The sequence below is a fragment of the Silurus aristotelis genome (assembly GCF_946808225.1).
Source record: "Silurus aristotelis genome assembly, chromosome: 6".
NCBI lineage: Eukaryota > Metazoa > Chordata > Actinopteri > Siluriformes > Siluridae > Silurus > Silurus aristotelis.
In genome coordinates, this window is record NC_139579.1 from 22,667,531 (window position 1) to 22,688,367 (window position 20,837).

General features: G+C 37.7%; 1 protein-coding gene across 4 annotated transcripts in view; it reads left to right on the forward strand.

The window, feature by feature from the left end:
• The first annotated feature begins 2,460 nt into the window (after positions 1 to 2,460).
• Positions 2,461 to 20,837, forward strand: part of plcb1 (phospholipase C beta 1) — a 50,030-nt gene continuing 31,653 nt past the window's right edge. For all 4 annotated transcript variants that reach the window (XR_014534220.1, XR_014534221.1, XR_014534222.1 and 1 more), the window contains exons 1-3: positions 2,461 to 3,054; positions 6,405 to 6,482; positions 11,213 to 11,281. Coding sequence is in view for 1 of the 4 variants with exons in the window: in XM_083545487.1 (XP_083401613.1) it covers positions 2,956 to 3,054; positions 6,405 to 6,482; positions 11,213 to 11,281 (246 nt within the window). In the remaining 3 variants the exon portion in view is untranslated. The remainder of the gene's footprint in view (positions 3,055 to 6,404; positions 6,483 to 11,212; positions 11,282 to 20,837) is intronic.

Here is a 20,837-nt window from a genome sequence, read left to right on the forward strand (position 1 = left end):
CCATCACATTACTGAACTCAACACTACACCGTTAAATCACTACAAAACAAACACAAAACAAACACTGTATATAACCTCTGTACAATACATGTACATACTACATGGTATATGATTTTTCACTCCTCAGTACTTTTTATATCTGTATATATCTTTATCATTACTGTACATTCTGCCCAACATTTCACATTCATTTGTGTATATAATATATATATATATATATATATATATATATATATATATATATATATATATATATATATACACAGTACAGACCAAAAGTTTGGACACACCTTCTCATTCAAAGAGTTTTCTTTATTTTCATGACTATGAAAATTGTAGATTCACACTGAAGGCATCAAAACTATGAATTAACACATGTGGAATTATATATGGAATTATATACTTAACAAAAAAGTGTGAAACAACTGAAAAATGTCATATTGTAGGTTCTTCAATGTAGCCACCTTTTGCTTTAATTACTGCTTTGCACACTCTTGGCATTCTCTTGATGAGCTTCAAGAGGTAGTCACCTGAAATGGTCTTCCAACAGTCTTGAAGGAGTTCCCCGAGAGATGCTTGGCACTTGTTGGCCCTTTTGCCTTCACTCTGCGGTCCAGCTCACCTCTAAATCATCTCAATTGGGTTCAGGTCCGGAAACTGTGGAGGCCAGGTCATCTGGCGCAGCACCCCATCACTCTCCTTCTTGGTCAAATAGCCCTTGATGCCTTCAGTGTGACTCTTTCACCAAAAGTTCTATTTTGGTCTCATCTGACCACATGACCTTCTCCCATGACTCCTCTGGATCATCCAAATGGTCATTGGCAAACTTAAGACGTGCCTGGACATGTGCTGGTTTAAGCAGGGGAACCTTCCGTGCCATGCATGATTTCAAACCATGACGTCTTAGTGTATTACCAACAGTAACCTTGGAAACGGTGGTCCCAGCTCTTTTCAGGTCATTGACCAGCTCCTCTAGTGTAGTTCTGGGCTGATTTCTCACCTTCCTTAGGATCATTGAGACCCCACGAAGTAAGATCTTGCATGGAGCCCCAGTCCAAGGGAGATTTACAGTCATGTTTAGCTTCTTCCATTTTCTAATGATTGCTCCAACAGTGGACCTTTTTTCACCAAGCTGCTTGGCAATTTCCCCGTAGCACTTTCCAGCCTTGTGGAGGTGTACATTTTTGTCTCTAGTGTCTTTGGACAGCTCTTTGGTCTTGGCCATGTTAGTAGTTGGATTCTTACTGATTGTATGGGGTGGACAGGTGTCTTTATGCAGCTAACGACCTCAAACAGGTGCATCTAATTTAGGATAATAAATGTAGTGGAGGTGGACATTTTAAAGGCCGACTAACAGGTCTTTGAGGGTCAGAATTCTAGCTGATAGACAGGTGTTCAAATACTTATTTGCAGCTGTATCATACAAATAAATAGTTTAAAAATTATATATTGTGATTTTTGGATTTTCTTTTTTTAGATTATGTCTCTCACAGTGGACATGCACCTACGAAGACAATTTCAGACCCCTCCATGATTTCTAAGTGGGAGAACTTGCAAAATAGCAGGGTGTTCAAATACTTATTTTCCTCACTGTATATATAACATTTAGTTTATGCATATAAATTAATGTCTTTTTCTCATTTAAAAGATATGACAGCAACTTAAAAATTCTGGTATATTGTTAATAAAACGTGACATTTTGTTTGCTCCAGTGAATGTTAAAGAGGCAAAGCATTGACACTTTATATGTGCCGGTGTCACACTTAAAATTATTTTTCATTTGGATTTAAACCCAAGTAGACATGGCCTAAACCAGATCACTTTATTTCAGTACCAGCACGAAATAATGGCAGCATTAATCTACACTTGGGTTGTGCCCAGTTTTATGTCCCCTACTGAAATTAATATATTTGGTTGTATCAGCAAAACAAATGACAAAATAAATGATGTAGAATGCCCTGCATGTAACTGCATCACATTAATAAAAAAAATAAAACAATACCACAACTTTTTTGAACATCAAGCTCATTCGTGCTTTTTGACCATATTATTGCAGAGTTCATCCTCCTGTTGCTATTATAACACTTGAAAGACTTTCCACCAGATTCTGGAACATGGCTGTGTGGATTTGCATATTCAGCCACAAAAACATTAGTAAGGTAAGAAGGCCTGGTGTTCACTCAGGGTTTCAATTCATTCCAAAGATTTTAAGTGTGGTTGAGGTCAGCGCTCTTTGTACGCCACTCAAGTTGTTCCATATCTTTGTGGACCCCTTGCTTTGTGAAAATATGTATAGCATGTATAGTCAGTGGAAGATTGCAGCCAATCACACAATTATATTTTAGATAATGTTCTAATGATGTAAAAATTAACAAAGAAGTGTGAATTGTATTAAGTGTATTGTAGAAGTGGGGTCACTTGTGTCACATGCTTCAAGGTAAAATGGATCAGATATTTAAGGCGCAGTGTGATGCGGGTCCGTCTTATTTATTATTATTATTTTTGGCTCTTTTCACAGGTTGCAGGCTTTCCTCACCTTCGCTTTGGTTAAACGCACTAGGAGGCGCTGAATCCCAGCGAGCAAAGTGTTGAAGCGCTGAAGTGCCGCAAATGAGTCAATGTGCGGAGGCCACTCATGCTGCCAGCCCCCCCTTCCCATTTACTCGCCATCATTCAGGAGCGCTCTTCTTTAGCTGCTCATTTTTTTAATACCTCTCGCATCTCCGGTGTCTGTTGGAATCTCAAGTAAGATCGTTCACAAATATTAAAGACAATAACAGGGGAGATAAAAAATATATATATTAATCATGATCGGGCGCATGTAGATCTCCTCAGTCATTTTCCGAGCAGCCCTCAGTCACCGCACTGGAAGAAGATAGAAGATCTCGGTCTGTCTCCTGTTGGTTTTTTTTCCTCGTTTGTTTTTCTGGTCTTGGAGGTAAATGTGCATGCTGAATGGCCGGAGCACAGCCCGGGGTTCACGCGCTGCAGCTCAAGCCGGTGTGCGTGCCGGAGAGTCTGAAGAAAGGCAGCAGGTTTATGAAATGGGACGAGGTAAGTCAAGGCAACGGCGTGCGCCGTGTATCGCTGCGATTTTTCCCTCCGTGCTCACTGACTTATAAAAACAAAGCTGCAACTTGAATCATTCCGATCTCGAATGTGCGAAACCCAAAGCTCCGTAGACAACTGTTCAAGAATAGCTTCGACAACTCGCACATCCGGTGGTCTGTGAGCTCGCGCCACACGGCGTGCTCTAAACGGATTCAGAAATCTGAGTGCTTATAAACAGCCTGATTTACTGAAATGATCACTGCATTTTCGTTTCCTCCATGCAATCGGCAAGCGCCACTACCCTCAAAGGTTGTTGTTGCTTAAATGTCCTTGCAAACCGAGTGTTTAATTGCTTTCTATGTTTGTTTTTTTACGTAATGTGTCATTCACGCATGGCTGAGGGAAAGATGTGGGTTCTTCTTTTTAGTTTGAAAATAAAGGCATTTTTCTTAAGATATACAGTTGTATTGACCGGAAGGATCGCGCAAGCTGCTGTGGGTTGAGTAATTATTGGAGTGTAATGCAGTCCCTCAGTGCTGCACTGTTAATGATAGAGAAGCGCTGAGGATGAGGATGCTGATCTGCTCACCTGTTGGATCTCTTAAAAAAAAAAAAAAAAAAAAAAAAACAGACGAAAAAAACTCCACCACTCAACTCAAGAACTGCACTGCATTTTGCTTGGGTGTAAAAAAAAAAAAAAAAAAAGGTATTAAAAAAAGAAATAAAATTTACATGAGACTGCTGTGTATATAACACTATGTCGGACCGACTGATTCCTATAAATAACCCAATATACTGGAAATATATATAGAATGTGCACAATAGAGCATCTGTGTAGCTGATATTTATGTACACAATAGAGTAGATTGGTATTTGAACAGGATGCACAAATACATCTCTATACTGGTCTTGAAGCTCTTGATTGTATAGCATTTCATAGATTTTATGATCTGATCCATTGATTACTGTTGTGAATGCATGCTACACTGACTAACACAAGGTATCATGCATTAAAAACATAAAGCATAATCATCATCACACTGCTAGGGCTTTACGTAAGCTTGGATAGATTTAATTTAGTTACTAAGACGACGTCAGAATTTGGCCAATCCCTAAAGCCAATCCCAGAATATTCATAGTGTAGCAAAGAAAAGTAAGAAAAGTGGTACTAGCACTTGATGTGATCCATTATTTATTAGAACACACCAGTTACACTGTCTAGAAGACACACACACACACACACACACACACACACACACACACACACACACACACACACATGCACTTTAAAAAAATGTGCTCAACTGCAACAGTGTACCAATAAGGGATTGATATTTTAATTATAAAGTGAATATTCCATCACTTCCTAAGGGTATTGCTTGTTCCTTCTACAAGGAGCACCTCTACAAAGTGGTGAATGCATGCAATGCAGATGGTGCAGCCTGTTCATGCATTCTCACATCTTTCTGTGATCAACAAGAGGAGGCAGGTTCTTATGGTGAGCTGCATAGTTGTGAAATGCTGCTCAAGCCTATTCATCACTACACCGGCAAAATCTTACGAGCTGCCAGAAGGGAGACAATAAATAAAGGTTTTTGGTATGCTTACGCAGAAAATGTAGGCAGTTTCAAGCTTGAGCTACACATAAAACTGAAAAATATTGGTCTGTTGCTATGGCAACTTTCATGCTTTTAATCCCCCTCTTCTTGGCTCCCTTACTTTAGCTAAGATGCGCTCTGCCACCCAACTTAGATGTGCTGGTGCATGTGGGCAGATTAACCAAAGGTCTAAAATAACACAATCAGAGAGCTGTAAAGGATACACCATGCTGCAGTTGACAGTGGGCACTAAAAAAAGGGTGGAAAGTGTCCCTGTTCCTCTTGAGACAGACAGACAGACAGACATTTGCTTTGCAGCTAGCATTTAGTTTCAATGTAAATGATAAGCTACATGTAAGGTTGACATAATATTGCAGTCTCTAATCATTGTGGAGGAGGTGAGCTCTATGCTGGGTGCCAGGATTTTGCGACTTGCACCAATGGAAGTTATTAAAAATGAATGAATATTTAAAACACTTATGCAAAGGCTGACTCAAACTTCACGTTTTCATAAATCCCAAGAATCAGAGACCACACATTGTCTTAAATCTATCTATCTATATATATATATATATATATATATATATATATATATATATATATATATATATATATATATATATAAGCTCAAATACCACTGACTGACTCACTCACTCATCACGAAATCTCAAAATCACTGAACGGATTGCAATTAAATTTGGAACATACCTTCCTCTTGGGTCTTAGGTGCTCACTAAGAAAGGGTTTTGAAAAATTCGCCCTGGATCGCGGCTAACTCATGATATATATACAGCTCTTTTACCGCTGACTGACACTCACTCATCACGAAATCTCAAAAACCACTGAACGGATTGCAATGAAATTTGGAACATACCTTCCTCTTGGGTCTTAGGTGCTCACTAAGAAAGGGTTTCGAAAAATTCGCCCTGGATCGTGGCTAACTCGCGAAAAACGCGATTTCTCACGCATTGTAAATTCTTCGAAATAACATTACGGATCCTAATGAAACTTAGTACATTGTGTCTTATTAGATGTTAGATGCAGGATAAAAATTATTTTCAAAGTAGTTTGCCCTGTATCCGTACTACAAAGGGGTAGTACGTTATTTGTTGACGTTATTTCTTTGGAGGAAATTTAATAATTAGCTAAAGGTGCTCTAATAATTTTTATTAGGGCTCCCTCGATGTAAAATAAGTCTTTAAGTGAATAAGTGTTTACTGGATGAAGATTTTCTATTTGAGTTACAGTCACACTATAAAAATGAGTGTTCAACCATCACATACTCTCTGTACGACTAATATACAAAGTCAGTGCAGTAACAGTAAGTAAAGACAATGGTTTACAGGTTGGGGCCTGTATTGATTTCCATATCACCTGAGAGCCCATCGGACTCTGACCTCCCCTACCCCACCTCGCACTGTCTGGATAGTGGGTAGACACAACATAGTCGGAGCTCAGTTAAGTTCATGGTCCTGACCAGTACAGACAGACGTTCTGATCTCTGATCATCCAGTCCTGCTCAGTGCTTACTGCTTATTGCCATATTGCTTAGCATTCAGCCTTCCGTAGCTTACTTTCTGCTAGTCTAATTATAATGATAATATTTCATGTTGATTTTTAGGATGATTAAGAATTGGCTGTATTACAGCTTATGGTTTTAGCCTTTTATATTTGAGTAGCCATTAAGTATATATGTAGAATACGACCATTTCAAATGTCAAATTGTTTTGTTTTGTTTTGTTTTGTTTTGTTAAGGACTCGTCTACAGTGACCCCAGTGACCTTACGTGTGGATCCTCAGGGATACTTTCTCTACTGGACAGATCAGAACAAGGTACAGTTCCTGATGTGGCTAGCACATGTTTTGATTAGAACATGCATTTTTTCAATGCATGCATAACATTTTTTATTGTAAAGTACATATCTCTTATCAGTGTGCACATGGCCAGATTTAGTATATGTGGATTTAGTATATGATGATTCAGTATACAGTATGATGAACATTTTTACTGTATGAGGATTCAGTATATAATGAGCTTGTATATGATGCTTGAAAATACAGCATGGTGATTCAGTATACAATATCATGAATCAGATTATGATGCACTATATGATGTAATACATCAAACTATCATGCATCTTAGTTATTGATTCAGTTTGTAATGACATTGGGCAATTGAATTGTGGACCTAAATGTAAAAGTGTACAGGGGGGAACTTGATAACAATATCTAATTTTAGCTTAGATATGGTGCCTCACACACATATAACATTGAAAACTTGCCTGAAGGGACATGTTTTGGAGAAAGTGTCCAAAGTCCAGATGGATGGCATACCACCAGATACCCTGGGAATCATGGGAATACAGCAGAAATTGTGAAAACTTATTTGAAATTCACATATTTTGAAAACTCAGAGGGTTAGTGAATGAAAAGGTTTTTACAATATTAATGATTTTTTAAAAGGTGCCATGGGAATCATTTTTGATGTGCTGTTACATGGATTGTCATCATTAGATTCTCTGCAGGTTCATTTCATTTCATTTCATTTCCTAAAATGAGCTATTTAGACTGCTGTCTCATAAAATCTTAGTAAACACAGAAACACAGAAGGCGGTAGGCCTGTGAGACGTGGGGACTGCAGGAGTAGCATCCAGCCATGTGTATGCTTTTGTCACAATTGGACTTTTATATTATAAATATGGTGAAGTGCACAGGAAATGGTGCAGGTTCATTTATTTACCCCTTAGAAGAAATAAACATTTGAGAACATCAAAGCATTTTTAGAATCTCAGCCAAATCATGTAGCATGAAATTGTTGGTGGTTCTGGAGTTTAGCCAGGCATGGTGAGTGTGATTTGTAATGAGTTTCAAGGTATTTGAGTTTTTTATAAGCAAATGTATGACTGTCTAGGGTTTATTTATTTTTTAGTTTTTGCATGATTGGTCAGAAAATATACTTTTTTCATTGCAGTTTTGTTTTTTGTGTAAATATATTTCAGCATTGAAATCCCTGAAAACAGTAGCCTGTGAGATTAAAAATAAAGTAGAGCGTAATCTTGCCCTCCACACATTTAATATCTGTCAAGATACCCAATATCTTGACAGAAACACAAAAAGCCTTTACAATGTTCGATATTGTTAAAAGGAAATATTTAAAGGTTTCCATGATTGCAGCACAAATTGTCAGTGATTTTGCATTTATAAATATGAATGCAAGGGAAAAGAGGTAAAATATATCTTTGTGTCCTTCACATGAGAAAGGTCAAATAAATTGCTAGAACTTCCATAATGGCCTCATTAGAATGAACTACTTTTTGAGTATTTGCTAATTTTATGTCAACAACCTCTGTTACTTTCAACCTTGTTACTGATTTAAGAGAAAAATAAAGCCAATGCCAGCAAAAAAACCCAACTTGTTTTAAAAAAAAGGACTGGCTGCCTGAGATGTGTTAAAACATTGAAGAATATTTAATAATTTAGTTTTTTTTTAATATTTTTGTTAAAAATATAAATATAAAAAAAGTTTAAACAGTATCTAGTCACCTTCTTAGCTCACAGTATTCACTGTGCACATTTCAAAACATTTAATATATCACTACAATGCAATAAAAAACTCATGCATGTTATTCATGAATCTGAATCACATGATGGTGATTAGAATAGCTTCTCATACATTGCACTCAGCAGTAATTGCTTTCAAAATGATGCAAATAGATTTGCGAGTGGCTCAGGTTGCAGTGCATCATGTAATAAGGCACTGTTGTGCTTCTTTCCCAAAGCATGCATGGACATGATAAAAAAAAAAATGAATATGGTGGTAGTTTTTTTTTTTACTTGAATTAAATTTCAAAGCATTGACCACAGTTTGAAGAGGTTTGTTTTGTTTCTTTTAAAACATTTTTATCAGAATTCGCCTTTCACAGCAGTAATTAACGCGAGTCACCTCACATGACCCCATGTTTTCATATGTTTAATTAAAAATAAATGTGTCATACATGTACTGGAGAACGGACTTTGTGTTTAGAAGGGAGCATTATTGCACCTCATTTTACCTGAAGGCTACCCTTGCCCTTGTGTTGTACGTACCTGAAGTGTGTGTTTTTTGTCAGTGCAGGTAAAATATGTATTTTGAAATAAATATTTTTAAAATATGTATCATATTTTTTAAGACTGATAAATAAAGGAATTTAAAGTGATCTCTATGTGGGCCATTTTTACTGATTCACTTATTCTAGGAAATTCAAGGAAATTGATTTGCACATACTGTATAAAAGTTTACACCAAACTGTCCACGAAAACACTAAATTAAAACCAAGCAATAAACTCTATAAAATGACAAATGTACAAGCATTTAACTAATTCTGATGCATATTCCTATTTTTGAAAAATTCAAATGATAGATAAATTGATAGATTGCATGATTTTACACGTTTCAATTCATCATAAATCTGGAGCCAAACCAAACACTTTTTTTTCCCTTTCTCCATTTTCTGAAGAAGCTAGACATACGTACCACTTTCCCTCCAGTAAAATCAATATTAATTAGTCCATCAGGGAAATGTAAACTACAAGGCATTGGTAATCTGCACCGAAAACAATTTGTTTAGAATCATGTTGAATTATAATTGAAGTGAAGGTTTCCATCACTAAATGTTTTATCCGTCTTTTTTTAATTGAGCTGTTAATTTCCAAATGCTAATGAATATGAATTTGTACACATTAATGAGATCTAAATGAATATCCTTTATGCAATTTCGCTTTCAAGGATAAAAGCCAAGCACATTATGTTCTGGGGTGACGGGATGCCCTGAAATGAGTGTGTCAGAATAATGGTGCAATCCATTCTGGAAATCACAGCTTACAATGACTTGCTATACATTTCTGCTATTGCACAGAATGAGAAAGAAAATCATAACCAGTTACTAGTGGCTGGAAAATAATAGCATGCAGTAGCGTTATGCAAACCAATGGGCGCATGATCAATACCCGGGTTTCTATTTTTAGAGGACTGCAGGTTGGCTTGTCGCCAGTGAGAGGCACAACAAACATGACATTCATTTAGTGCACAGTAGCAGTAGACCGCTGCCATTGCATTTGCGTGAGTTATTCTCAGCCGAAGAGTCAGTAGAATCAGTTATCTGGCATACTGAGTGCATCACTCAGTCTAAGTGGTTTCTAAACAAGTAATACACTTGTCTTGTTAGGTCAAATCATATAGTCTGTGACTTCACCTTCCACCAGTTTTATTCAAGTGTGTCGGTGACCCACAGTCCCTTCCATAGGCAGCCTCCTTGTCCTGTTGCCATGGCATTACTGAAGCGCTTACAGCTGTGTTTGAATTTTAGTTCATCTAAACGCCAGGAACATGTAAAATAAAGCTACGTTAGTTATGTAGATAAATTATTGGTCATTATTGTTAATAATACATACCGTAGTTGAAACTGTAGACACTTTCTGGTTAACCTACTCAAAATATTTTTTTTTTACTCACAAATGAGTCCATAATTAGTTGTACTTGTCTATAACGATGTCTAATGCTTTGTTTGGAAAAATACTTTTCAAAATGATGCTGTAAGATGTTTTCATGAAAACAAAAAAATGAAAAATAGACTTTTAGATTTATTTTCATTAATGATACAATCAGAAGCATTGTTCATTTGTTCATAGCTCATAATTTGCGTACATATGAACAATCAAGATTTATGACTGATAGGTAAAATACCTTATAGCAGTATACAGAGTGGTATATAGGTAAATGGTGACTTTTCTTGTTTAGTTATGGGAGATTATATCAACCCTTAAAACAATTTTATTTTTAGCCATTTTTAATCATGACTTTTCTAGAGAATAAATTGCCAGTGTTTCATCACACAAAACTCACAGAAATGTCTTAAAGAAAAAAGTTTCCATGTGAAATTACCCCCCCCCCCAAAAAAAAAAAAAAAATTAAAATAATAATAACTGATTATTAATTAATTAATTATTAATTAAATAAATTAATTAATAATAATATCCTTAATATTAGTTATTAGCTTGTTATTATAATTAGACCACTATTTTTTTTTTAAGTGAGCCAAAAAAGGACAAATAAAATCTTACCAGTCTCAGTTTCATTTTGAAGGGTTTTTTTTTGTTTGTTTGTTTGTTTGTTTTTTTGTTTTTTTAATTTTGGTGTTTAATGTTTTCTTACAATGCCAAAATGTAGTTTGGTGCTTTTAGCCATGAAGATGTAGTTGAACTGCACACAGTTTTGTTGTAGTTGTCTGAAGGCATAACTATCACCTGTAGGAAACGCTGTAGGAAACACTTCAGTAATTGCATGCTTTCTTCAAGAACAGTTTTACAGTGTACTTTTTTAAACTGGATCCACTCTTACCTAAAATGTTGTACATAGAGTTTTTTTTTCTGTATCCTTTGTGTTATTTTATTTAACTTGTTTAAGTTGGAATTTGGCTTACTTTTATAATTATTATAAATTACAAATATAATTATTATATAATTGCATGCCAAACATATGAGATAAGTATAATCAACATGTTGCTTTGTGTCTTTATTTATACCAGGAAACTGATCTGTTGGACATCACCTATATCAAGGATGCAAGAACTGGAAAATGTACTAAAACACTGAAGGTGAGCATCTCCAACCAGCGTTATACATTCTTACATTTACTTTTTTGTCTATAATATTTTGTTCATTAATTTTCAATTACTACCCTGTTAAAAAAAGGAGGCTTACCTATTCCACCTGCTGCATGTCCTGCCTGCCAATCTAAATATAGATTAATTGGGTTTGTGGGTGATAAGAATCACTCAGAGAGGGTAATGGGCTATGCAGTCTGGGACAAAGTGCCAGAGGCAGGCATCTGGATCTACATTTTAAAGCATCTAAAATAAAAGGGATGATCTTTATGTCAATAACAATATAAATTATTTAAAAAAAAAAAATTATTTATATTTTATATAGCATATAATATAATAATATATCATTTATATAAATCTCTCTTTCTCTCTTTTTTATATATATCTCTCAGTAAGGAAAGGACGGTGTGAAAAAAAGTGCGTGTTGCTTTAAAGGGTTTCATTTCACTTCTTATATATTTATTTATTTACATGTTTTATAAAAATGTTCAAACAGAAATGCACATTGCATTAATCGTGCGTTAATAAAATTAGTGCTGTTAAAAGTAATTTGCGTTAAAATGTTATTAACGCATTAATTTTGACAGCCCTAGTATATATATATATATATATATATATATATATATATATATATATATATATATATATATATATAATATAATTAATTTCTTTTTTTTTTTCATTTGATCTTACAATGTGATATGACAAAAATAGAAAACTTGAAAAGTTATGCATTGCAGGCGAACACAGCAGTATATGCTTCGCCCTCCACTCACAAACTGGCAGCCGTGTGTGTGTGTATATATATATATATATATATATATATATATATATATATATATAATTTGTTTAGTTGTATTTTGCCAACTGTGTACACATTATCTTAGGGAGATTTCTCAGGAAGAGCTGCAAGATGTCAACATGAGACGCAGCTGAATGTAAGTCAGTGGAAATCTACTGTGGCTGGGTCAAAGATGACTGAATAAATCTTTCAGCTTCACATTCATGTTTCACATTCACTGCGAGCCATCCATCCAGCCATATACACCAAGGTCGAAGCGGTTTGAAAAAAGAGAATGAATTACATCAGGTGATTTCAGATGTCTTGTGGGGCAGTGTTTCTAAAATGATCAAATGTATTACTCAGCACCTATCAGCACCTGACAGATAAAGCATGATTGAGAGAAGCTGCTTTGCTTGAGGGAGATTTTACCAACATTGTCTTCACATATTTTAGAACTAAAATAGATAGCCACAGTTGGAGAAAGATACAAAATATTTCACTTTTATGTAATCGATCATCTCGAAAGCAATCTTGGCTACAATGAAAATTGAGTGGTTGCTCAAGGCAGGAGCAATGAGATTCTCATTTCTAATCGCTACTCCTATTCCCGGAGGTGCAGTAAAACCATAATAGAAAACCATTTGGTTTTAATGCATTAGCAGCCTACGATTGCACTGCAGAGCACAGCTTCATTGTCATTATATAGAGAGGGAACCTAAAAGCCATTCTGTTGTTTTTGATATTTTCTTCTTATAAAAACTGTCGTTAAGTGGGAGATTAAAAAGGCCATTAAACTTGTTGACATTGCAGGAAAGGGATATATAATATAAGCAGACCCAGAAGCCAGACATCTTTCAGGAACAATTTGACAATTTTCTAATTATGAGTATTTTCAAATGTTCATAACAGTGACAATGGCCATGTCACCAGAGAGCTACAAACATTCTGTAAATCTTTTTCTTCTTCTTACGGCTTCTCCTATTAGGGGTCGCCACAGCGGATCATCCATCTCCATACCCCCCTGTCCTCTACATCTGCCTAAACCAACTACCTGCATGTCTTCCCTCACCACATACATAAACCTCCTCCTTTGCCTTCCTCTGTTCCTCCTTCCTGGTGGCTCCATCCTCAGCATTCTCCTATTGATATACCCCATGTCCCTCCTCTGCACATGTCCAAACCATCTCAATCGCACCTCACCTTGTCTCCAGAACGTCCTACAGACTCAACATCTTTAGCTCTGCTACCTCCAGCTCCGCCTCCTGTCTTTTACTCAATGCCACTGTCTTTAAACCATACAACATCGCAGGTCTCACCACAGTCCTATAAACTTTCTCTTTCACTCTTGCAGATACCCTTCTATCACAAATCACTCCTGCCACTTTTCTCCACCCACTCCACCCTGCCTGCACTCTTTTCTTCACTTCTCTAACACACTCTCCATTACTTTGCACTGTTGACCTCAGGTACCTGAATTCCTCCACCTTCACCACTTCTTCTCCCTGCAACCGCACCACTCCATTGCCCTCCCTCTCATTTACACACGTACTCTGTCTTACTCCTACTGACTTTCATTCCCCATCTCTCCAGCGCGTACCTCCAGCTCTCCAGGCTGATCCCTACTCTCACCACAAATCACAATATCATCCGCAAACATCATAGTAAACAGAAACTCCTCTCTGACCTTGTCAGGCAACCTGTCCATCACCACTGCAAACACGAAAGGGCTCAGAGCCGATCCTTGATGCAGTCCAACTTCCATCTTGAACCAGTCTGTCGTTCCTACTGCACACTTCACTGCTGTCCCACCCTTTATTGCGCTAACTTGCATCACATCCTTCCCAGCTCGGTCCCTCTGCCTGGCCAATCGGTACAAATCCTATTCTTCTTCCTTAGTGTCCAACTTCTCATACAGCTCCTCATATGCCTTTTCCTTGACTTTCGCCACATCCCTCTTTACCTGCTGCCGCATCTCCTTGTACTCCTGTCTACTTTTCTCATCACTCTGTCGATACCAATTCTGTTTTGCCAACCTCTTACTCCCTATGCTGTCCTGCACTTCCTCATTCCATCACTATGTCTCTTTGTCTTCCTTTCTTTTTCCAGAGCAAATTTCCACATCAAGTACCTTTCTAGCTGTCTCCCTTATCACTTCTGCAGTAGTTTTCCAATCATCCAGCACCACTTCACCACCACTGAGCCCCTGTCTGACCTCTTCCCTGAATCTCAGTCTAAAGTCTTCCTCCTTCAGTTTCCACCATCTTATTCTTATTCTTCTTATACCACCATCTGATGCTGTCTAGCTACACTATCCCCTGCCAACACCTTACAGTCTCCAATCTCTTTCAGGTTGCATCTCCTACATAGAACATAGTCCACCTGTGTGCACCTTCCTCCACTCTTATGTCACCCTATGCTCCTCCTTCTTCTTAAAAGAAATATTCACCAGTGCTATTTCTATCCTTGTAGCAAAACAAAAATCCTTAAATGTATTACAAAGAAAATAAGTCAAAAGAAAATAAAACAAAAATCCTTAAATGTATTACAAAGAAAATAAGTACAAAGAAAATAAGTCATTTACCTCCCAAATGTATCACATGTACGTGTGAAATTAAGGCTGTGGTACAAACCACTTTCTAGGATTAAGTAGTGGGCTGTTTATATGTAGCCATCTGTTGAAAAGCTGTTGGCACTTTGTTAGTGGCACTGCTTTTGGCAATGGGCATATGGCCTTCTAGAAACGGTTTTTACAAGTGCCAGAAATGTAAACAAAATATCCATGTATAATTTATGTGCTTGTTTTGATATATGCAATAACTTACTTAAGCAACAACTTTTTCTCTGAGTTTTAAGGCATCCATACACAGGCAAGCAGCATACGGACTGAGTATAGAGCCTTGATCTTAGTGGAAGAGATTCTTTTTTAATTCCTGCCCACTTTTCTCAAGCAAAAACTGCCTTAAGGAGGATTATCAGCTCAACACCACTGCCATGAAATCAGACTGCTCCATCTGTTGACACGCTTCTAGAAGAGTTGAGAGTACAAAATCCTGTTTGGATGTCAAAGCAAAACAGGCCGAGGCTTTAGGACCCTAACTTTAGTATTGTACCTATATTTTGCTTGCTCTGCTTGGCCAAACCTGCGTTTTATATTGGGAACATTCATGCTGTTTGGTACAAATGTACAATTTGTGCACTGGCACATTTGTAATGCGAATCCTTTGTTTTCTCACACCTAGTTAATCTCTTTGTCATAGAGGGCTGGCAGCTAATTTACTTTGGTGTAAAGATGCACAATATGACAAAATGCCACCCTCTCCTTATTCATTCGTTCCTCTTCAGTAATCGTTTTTATCTTGGTCAGGTTTGTGGTGGATTCTGGAAGACTAGGTGTGATCCATGAATACATCTCTCACAGGGCACCATGCACACATGAGCACGCACACACACACACACACACACACACACACACACACACACACACACACACACACACACACACACACACACACACACACACTTAAACACATTAGAGTACACTATCCTCCTACTGCCGTTTTTGGGATGAATCTAGAGATCACAGAGGAACCCCATAAAGACTTGCTTGCAGACAGAACATTCAGTCTCGGTATCAAACAAGGGACACAAAAGTAGTGAGATGGCAAATGCTATCAGCTCGGTCATGCCTATACCTTGCCCTACCTTTGAGCAAAAGTAGTTCTGTTTGTTGGATCATTTGGATAATTCATTAAATCTCCTGCAGACACACTCATCTGGAGTGTTCTGAATTGGTCAGATGCTAATTATGATTTGCTATGCCTAGTGGACACTACATGGCTTTCAAAATACTCAAATTGCCGTGCTTCTCACACTACACCACAATTAACACTCGCATTCTGTTTCCATGTCGCTGTAATAGTGAGTAGCAAACAACTGTTGATGAGGCTTAGACGTTACTTGATCTGTTACCTTGTAGGCGCCCTGGCAAAGAGTGAGTGCTTCCAAAATCTCTCAGTTTTAATACACTAACTGCTAAAACACGTCAATGAAAATAAAACTTGTGATATGCAGTTGTTTATTAGAGATATTAGGGATTAATCATAAAAAGAAAAACATTTGTGTTCTTGCCAAAGCATTAGCGGTTTTCCCTTCTGGCTCCTAAACTAAAGGTAGCATGGCCTTTTGCATGATTGTTTTTATTCTAGCCATTCTCAGCGTTTCCATACTGACTATTGCTAATCACTGCTTTCATGCTGTGCTTGAAATTGAATTAGATGTGGGAGGTTTCAAATGGGCATTTATGACTTCTGACCACAAAGCATGATAAACCTTGAGTAAAAGACATACAACGAGGACAAGATAGAAACCCCTAAAATGTGTTCATTGTATCAAATGTGCCTTTCTGTATCTAGCAAGTTAAGTTCAATAACTTTCTTTCGGCTTCTCCTGTTAGGGGTCGCCACAGCGGACCAAGTTAAGTTCAATAATTTAGCAAATATTTGGTGCAGAGACACACTGTAAATTGTATACTGTTACACAAAATCAGGCAGCAGGTCCTTTTGTTAGCATATTTTAGCAGTGAAAACATGGGTTTCATTATTATGCCTGCATTATAAATAAGCATTCTTATTTATTCATTGTTCAATCTCTCCATTGTTATTGCATTTATTGTTTTATGCCAAGCCCTGTCACATATAAAACATACAGCTATAATCTACAGTGAGGAAAATAAGTATTTGAACACCCTGCTATTTTGCAAGTTCTCCCACTCAGAAATCATGGAGGGGTCTGAAATTGTCATCGTAGGTGCATGTCCACTGTGAGAGACATAATCTAAAGAAAAAATCCAGAAATCACAATGTATGATTTTTAAACTATTTATTTGTATGATACAGCTGCAAATAAGTATTTGAACACCTGAGAAAGTCAATGTTAATATTTGGTACAGTAGCTTTTGTTTGCAATTACAGAGGTCAAACGTTTCCTGTAGTTTTTCACCAGGTTTGCACACACTGCAGGAGGGATTTTGGCCCACTCCTCCACACAGATCTTCTCTAGATCAGTCAGGTTTCTGGCCTGTCGCTGAGAAACACGGAGTTTGAGCTCCCTCCAAAGATTCTCTATTGGGTTTAGGTCTGGAGACTGGCTAGGCCACACCAGAACCTTGATATGCTTCCTACAGAGCCACTCCTTGGTTATCCTGGCTGTGTGCTTCGGGTCATTGTCATGTTGGAAGACCCAGCCTCGACCCATCTTCAATGCTCTAACTGAGGGAAGGAGGTTGTTCCCCAAAATCTCGCAATACATGGCCCTGGTCATCCTCTCCTTAATACAGTGCAGTTGCCCTGTCCCATGTGCAGAAAAACACCCCTAAAGCATGATGCTACCACCCCCATGCTTCACAGTAGGGATGGTGTTCTTGGGATGGTACTCATCATTTTTCTTCCTCCAAACACGTTTAGTGGAATTATGACCCAAAAGTTCTATTTTGGTCTCATCTGACCACATGACTTTCTCCCATGACTCCTCTGGATCATCCAAATGGTCATTGGCAAACTTAAGACGTGCCTGGACATGTTCTGGTTTAAGCAGGGGAACCTTCCGTGCCATGCATGATTTCAAACCATGACGTCTTAGTGTATTACCAACAGTAACCTTGGAAACGGTGGTCCCAGCTCTTTTCAGGTCATTGACCAGCTCCTCCCGTGTAGTTCTGGGCTGATTTCTCACCTTCTTTAGGATCATTGAGACCCCACGAGGTGAGATCTTGCATGGAGCCCCAGTCTGAGGGAGATTGACAGTCATGTTTAGCTTCTTCCATTTTCTAATGATTGCTCCAAGCTGCTTGGCAATTTCCCCGTAGCCCTTTCCAGCCTTGTGGAGGTGTACAATTTTGTCTCTAGTGTCTTTGGAAATCTCTTTGGTCTTGGCCATGTTAGTAGTTGGATTTTTACTGATTGTATGGGTTGGACAGGTGTCTTTATGCAGCCAACGACCTCAAACAGGTGCATCAATTTAGGATAATAAATGTAGTGGAGGTGGACATTTTAAAGGCAGACTAACAGGTCTTTGAGGGTCAGAATTCTAGCTGATAGACAGGTGTTCAAATACTTATTTGCAGCTGTATCATACAAATAAATTGTTAAAAGTTCATACATTGTGATTTCTGGATTTTTTTTTTTAGATTATGTCTCTCACAGTGGACATGCACCTACGATGACAATTTTAGACCCCTCCATGATTTCTAAGTGGGAGAACTTGCAAAATAGCAGGGTGTTCAAATACTTATTTTCCTCACTGTATAATAAAAAGTGATATTTGAACTTGGGAATTTTTATTGACCCTCCGTAGTCTAAAATGCAGCTTTACTATTTTTTTATCCATCTAGCTAATGAGATATTTTAGTAATACCTTTGAAAATATATTCAAAATGACAGCGAGACCTGTGCCTTTCTCCAGACAAGGGAAATCACAGCACGGAACTTCACACTTCCTGAGAAGTCTTAAAAGACAAGCATGGTGATTAGTTGGCGATTCGGGGAGGCTGTTGCAGATATCAATAATCTGTTGGCAAGAGAAAGATAGGAGCTAAAATCTTGATGTGCACTTAGCTTTAGCAGGCTCATTTATACACTACAAGCCACTGTGATATAACTTTAGTTTCATCACAATTCAACATCAGAACTAGAGTTCTCCAGGGATCAGTTATGGGTCTACTTTTGTTCTCCTAATATAATAAATCAAGCAGGGTTATATGCTGACACAAATTCTCATACCGTTTCTTTTCTTCTGTTTACCTCCCAAGTTTCATAGAGGATTTTTAATTGTCTTCTATTTCCTGGCTGGATGTCATCTGAAACTAAAACTTAATATAACAGGACTGATCAAATTGCATGCCAGGGACCTTACCTACTCAAGCAAGCTGTAGTTATTTGTAGACATTTTTAATATTCCATGGGACACATTGTCTGGGATCACAATTCTTACGTTCTTGAATTCAAAAGTCTTTTCCTGGCATTCCAGACCTCGAACGGCTCTGCGCGTACTTAATTTTCTTACCTTCATTCGGGAGTACACACCCACATCAACTCATATTTTGCTTTAGGACTCTTGGCACGGTATATTCTATGACATTTTACTGTGCTTGTAAAGCAAGATCTTGAACATGAACATAATTTTTTTGTATTCCAAAATATCATCTGCCTACATGCTGCCAGGCATTTAAGGGAAGCAAAAGTCCCTTGGGTGAAGAGGCATAATCTCTCAATGGCACTAGCCAGTCATAGGGGTCTGTTAGGTCATGTATCTTAAGGTTGGGTAGCACTTTCCTCCGGATGTGTCATGCTGCCCTGTAATGGAGCATGAGGAGCAATTTCAAAAGATGTAGGTTGATTTTATGTGGCTTAGAGCAAGCACATGGTTACCTTTCCCATTCCTGCTTAGTATAATGTGTGAGATATGGCAAGTCCTGGGAATTTAGGGAGAATTAGGGGAAAATTATAAATAAAATCCACATACACAATCCAAATCCACATAATTGTCATCACAACTATACAAGTTAAACAATCATGAAAAACCCCCCCAAACAATTAGAACAATGAAGAGCAAAAAAGAAGGGTAAAAATGGTAAAAACAACTGAAACAAAATGATCATAATTTGCTCATAAAAAATAAGCAAAAAACTTCAAAGATTATGTAAATTAACAATTTACATAGACATTGAAGGGTGGCGGAGCAGGAAGAGCGAGCTATAAGTCAGCAGTCGGCTTGGTAATGTTTGGGCTGGATTTGATTCAGGATAAGAATAAGTCTATAATGTCTATTCCTTAATGAAATGTCTTAAAGCCTTCAAACAATATCTTTCCTCACCTGCATCTTTAGACAAACGTTTTACTTATTAGCCACGTCTTTAGTTCTAGTCTAGGTTATACTGTATAAATTCTCCCAGTACCGTGTATTTGTAATAGTAAGCAAAATAAAAAATCCAGCTATGTTATACCTTTAGTACAAAGCCTGCAATCCTGGCCAACTCAGAGGCACAGTATTGCTTAACTTTGCTAGACCGTGGGCTAAACATTTGGCCAAATCCTGTTCTCAGTGGCAGCAGAGTCTTGATGGATTGTTGCCATAGAAACTCTTGTGGAACAGCTCCCCATGTGTGACCAAAGCCATAGGCAAAGGGAGCTAATGAGGTGGGAAGAAAGGGCATCCAACATGGCTAGGAGCTGAGCGAGGACAAGGTGACAATACAAACAACTGCATTTCACTGCAGACAGGTTGCAGCCCTCCCCGCATTCACAGCTGACTCATCGCATCCAAGACGTCCTCCTCCTCCTCAGTGCGCCAAGTATAATGAATATGCATTTTAGGCCATTCTCACTTGGAGAACAGAGAGAGCGAATGTTTGAGGAGACTCGTCATTACCATACATCTGTTATGTGTGGGGGTGGTGGATCAAGATGGTGGGAGGAGGACTGGAGTATAATGATTGAAAGAAAAAGTGTTTCTTCATGCAGGTATATAGGCTGGTGTGGGGAAAGTATAAAATACAACATGGTTAAGTTTATATATATTCAATTGTCAGGGTCAGATGTACATGAAAAGCAAGTAAAACTAGCATTACATTTCATTACAATTCAGCATAACAAGTTCAATAAGCTGTCAATCAGACTTTGTTACTGTTTCCCTTTTTATTTCAATAAATATAATTTGATAATTATGAGTGTCATTTTTGTTTGTATTGTTTGCAATATTTATATGTAT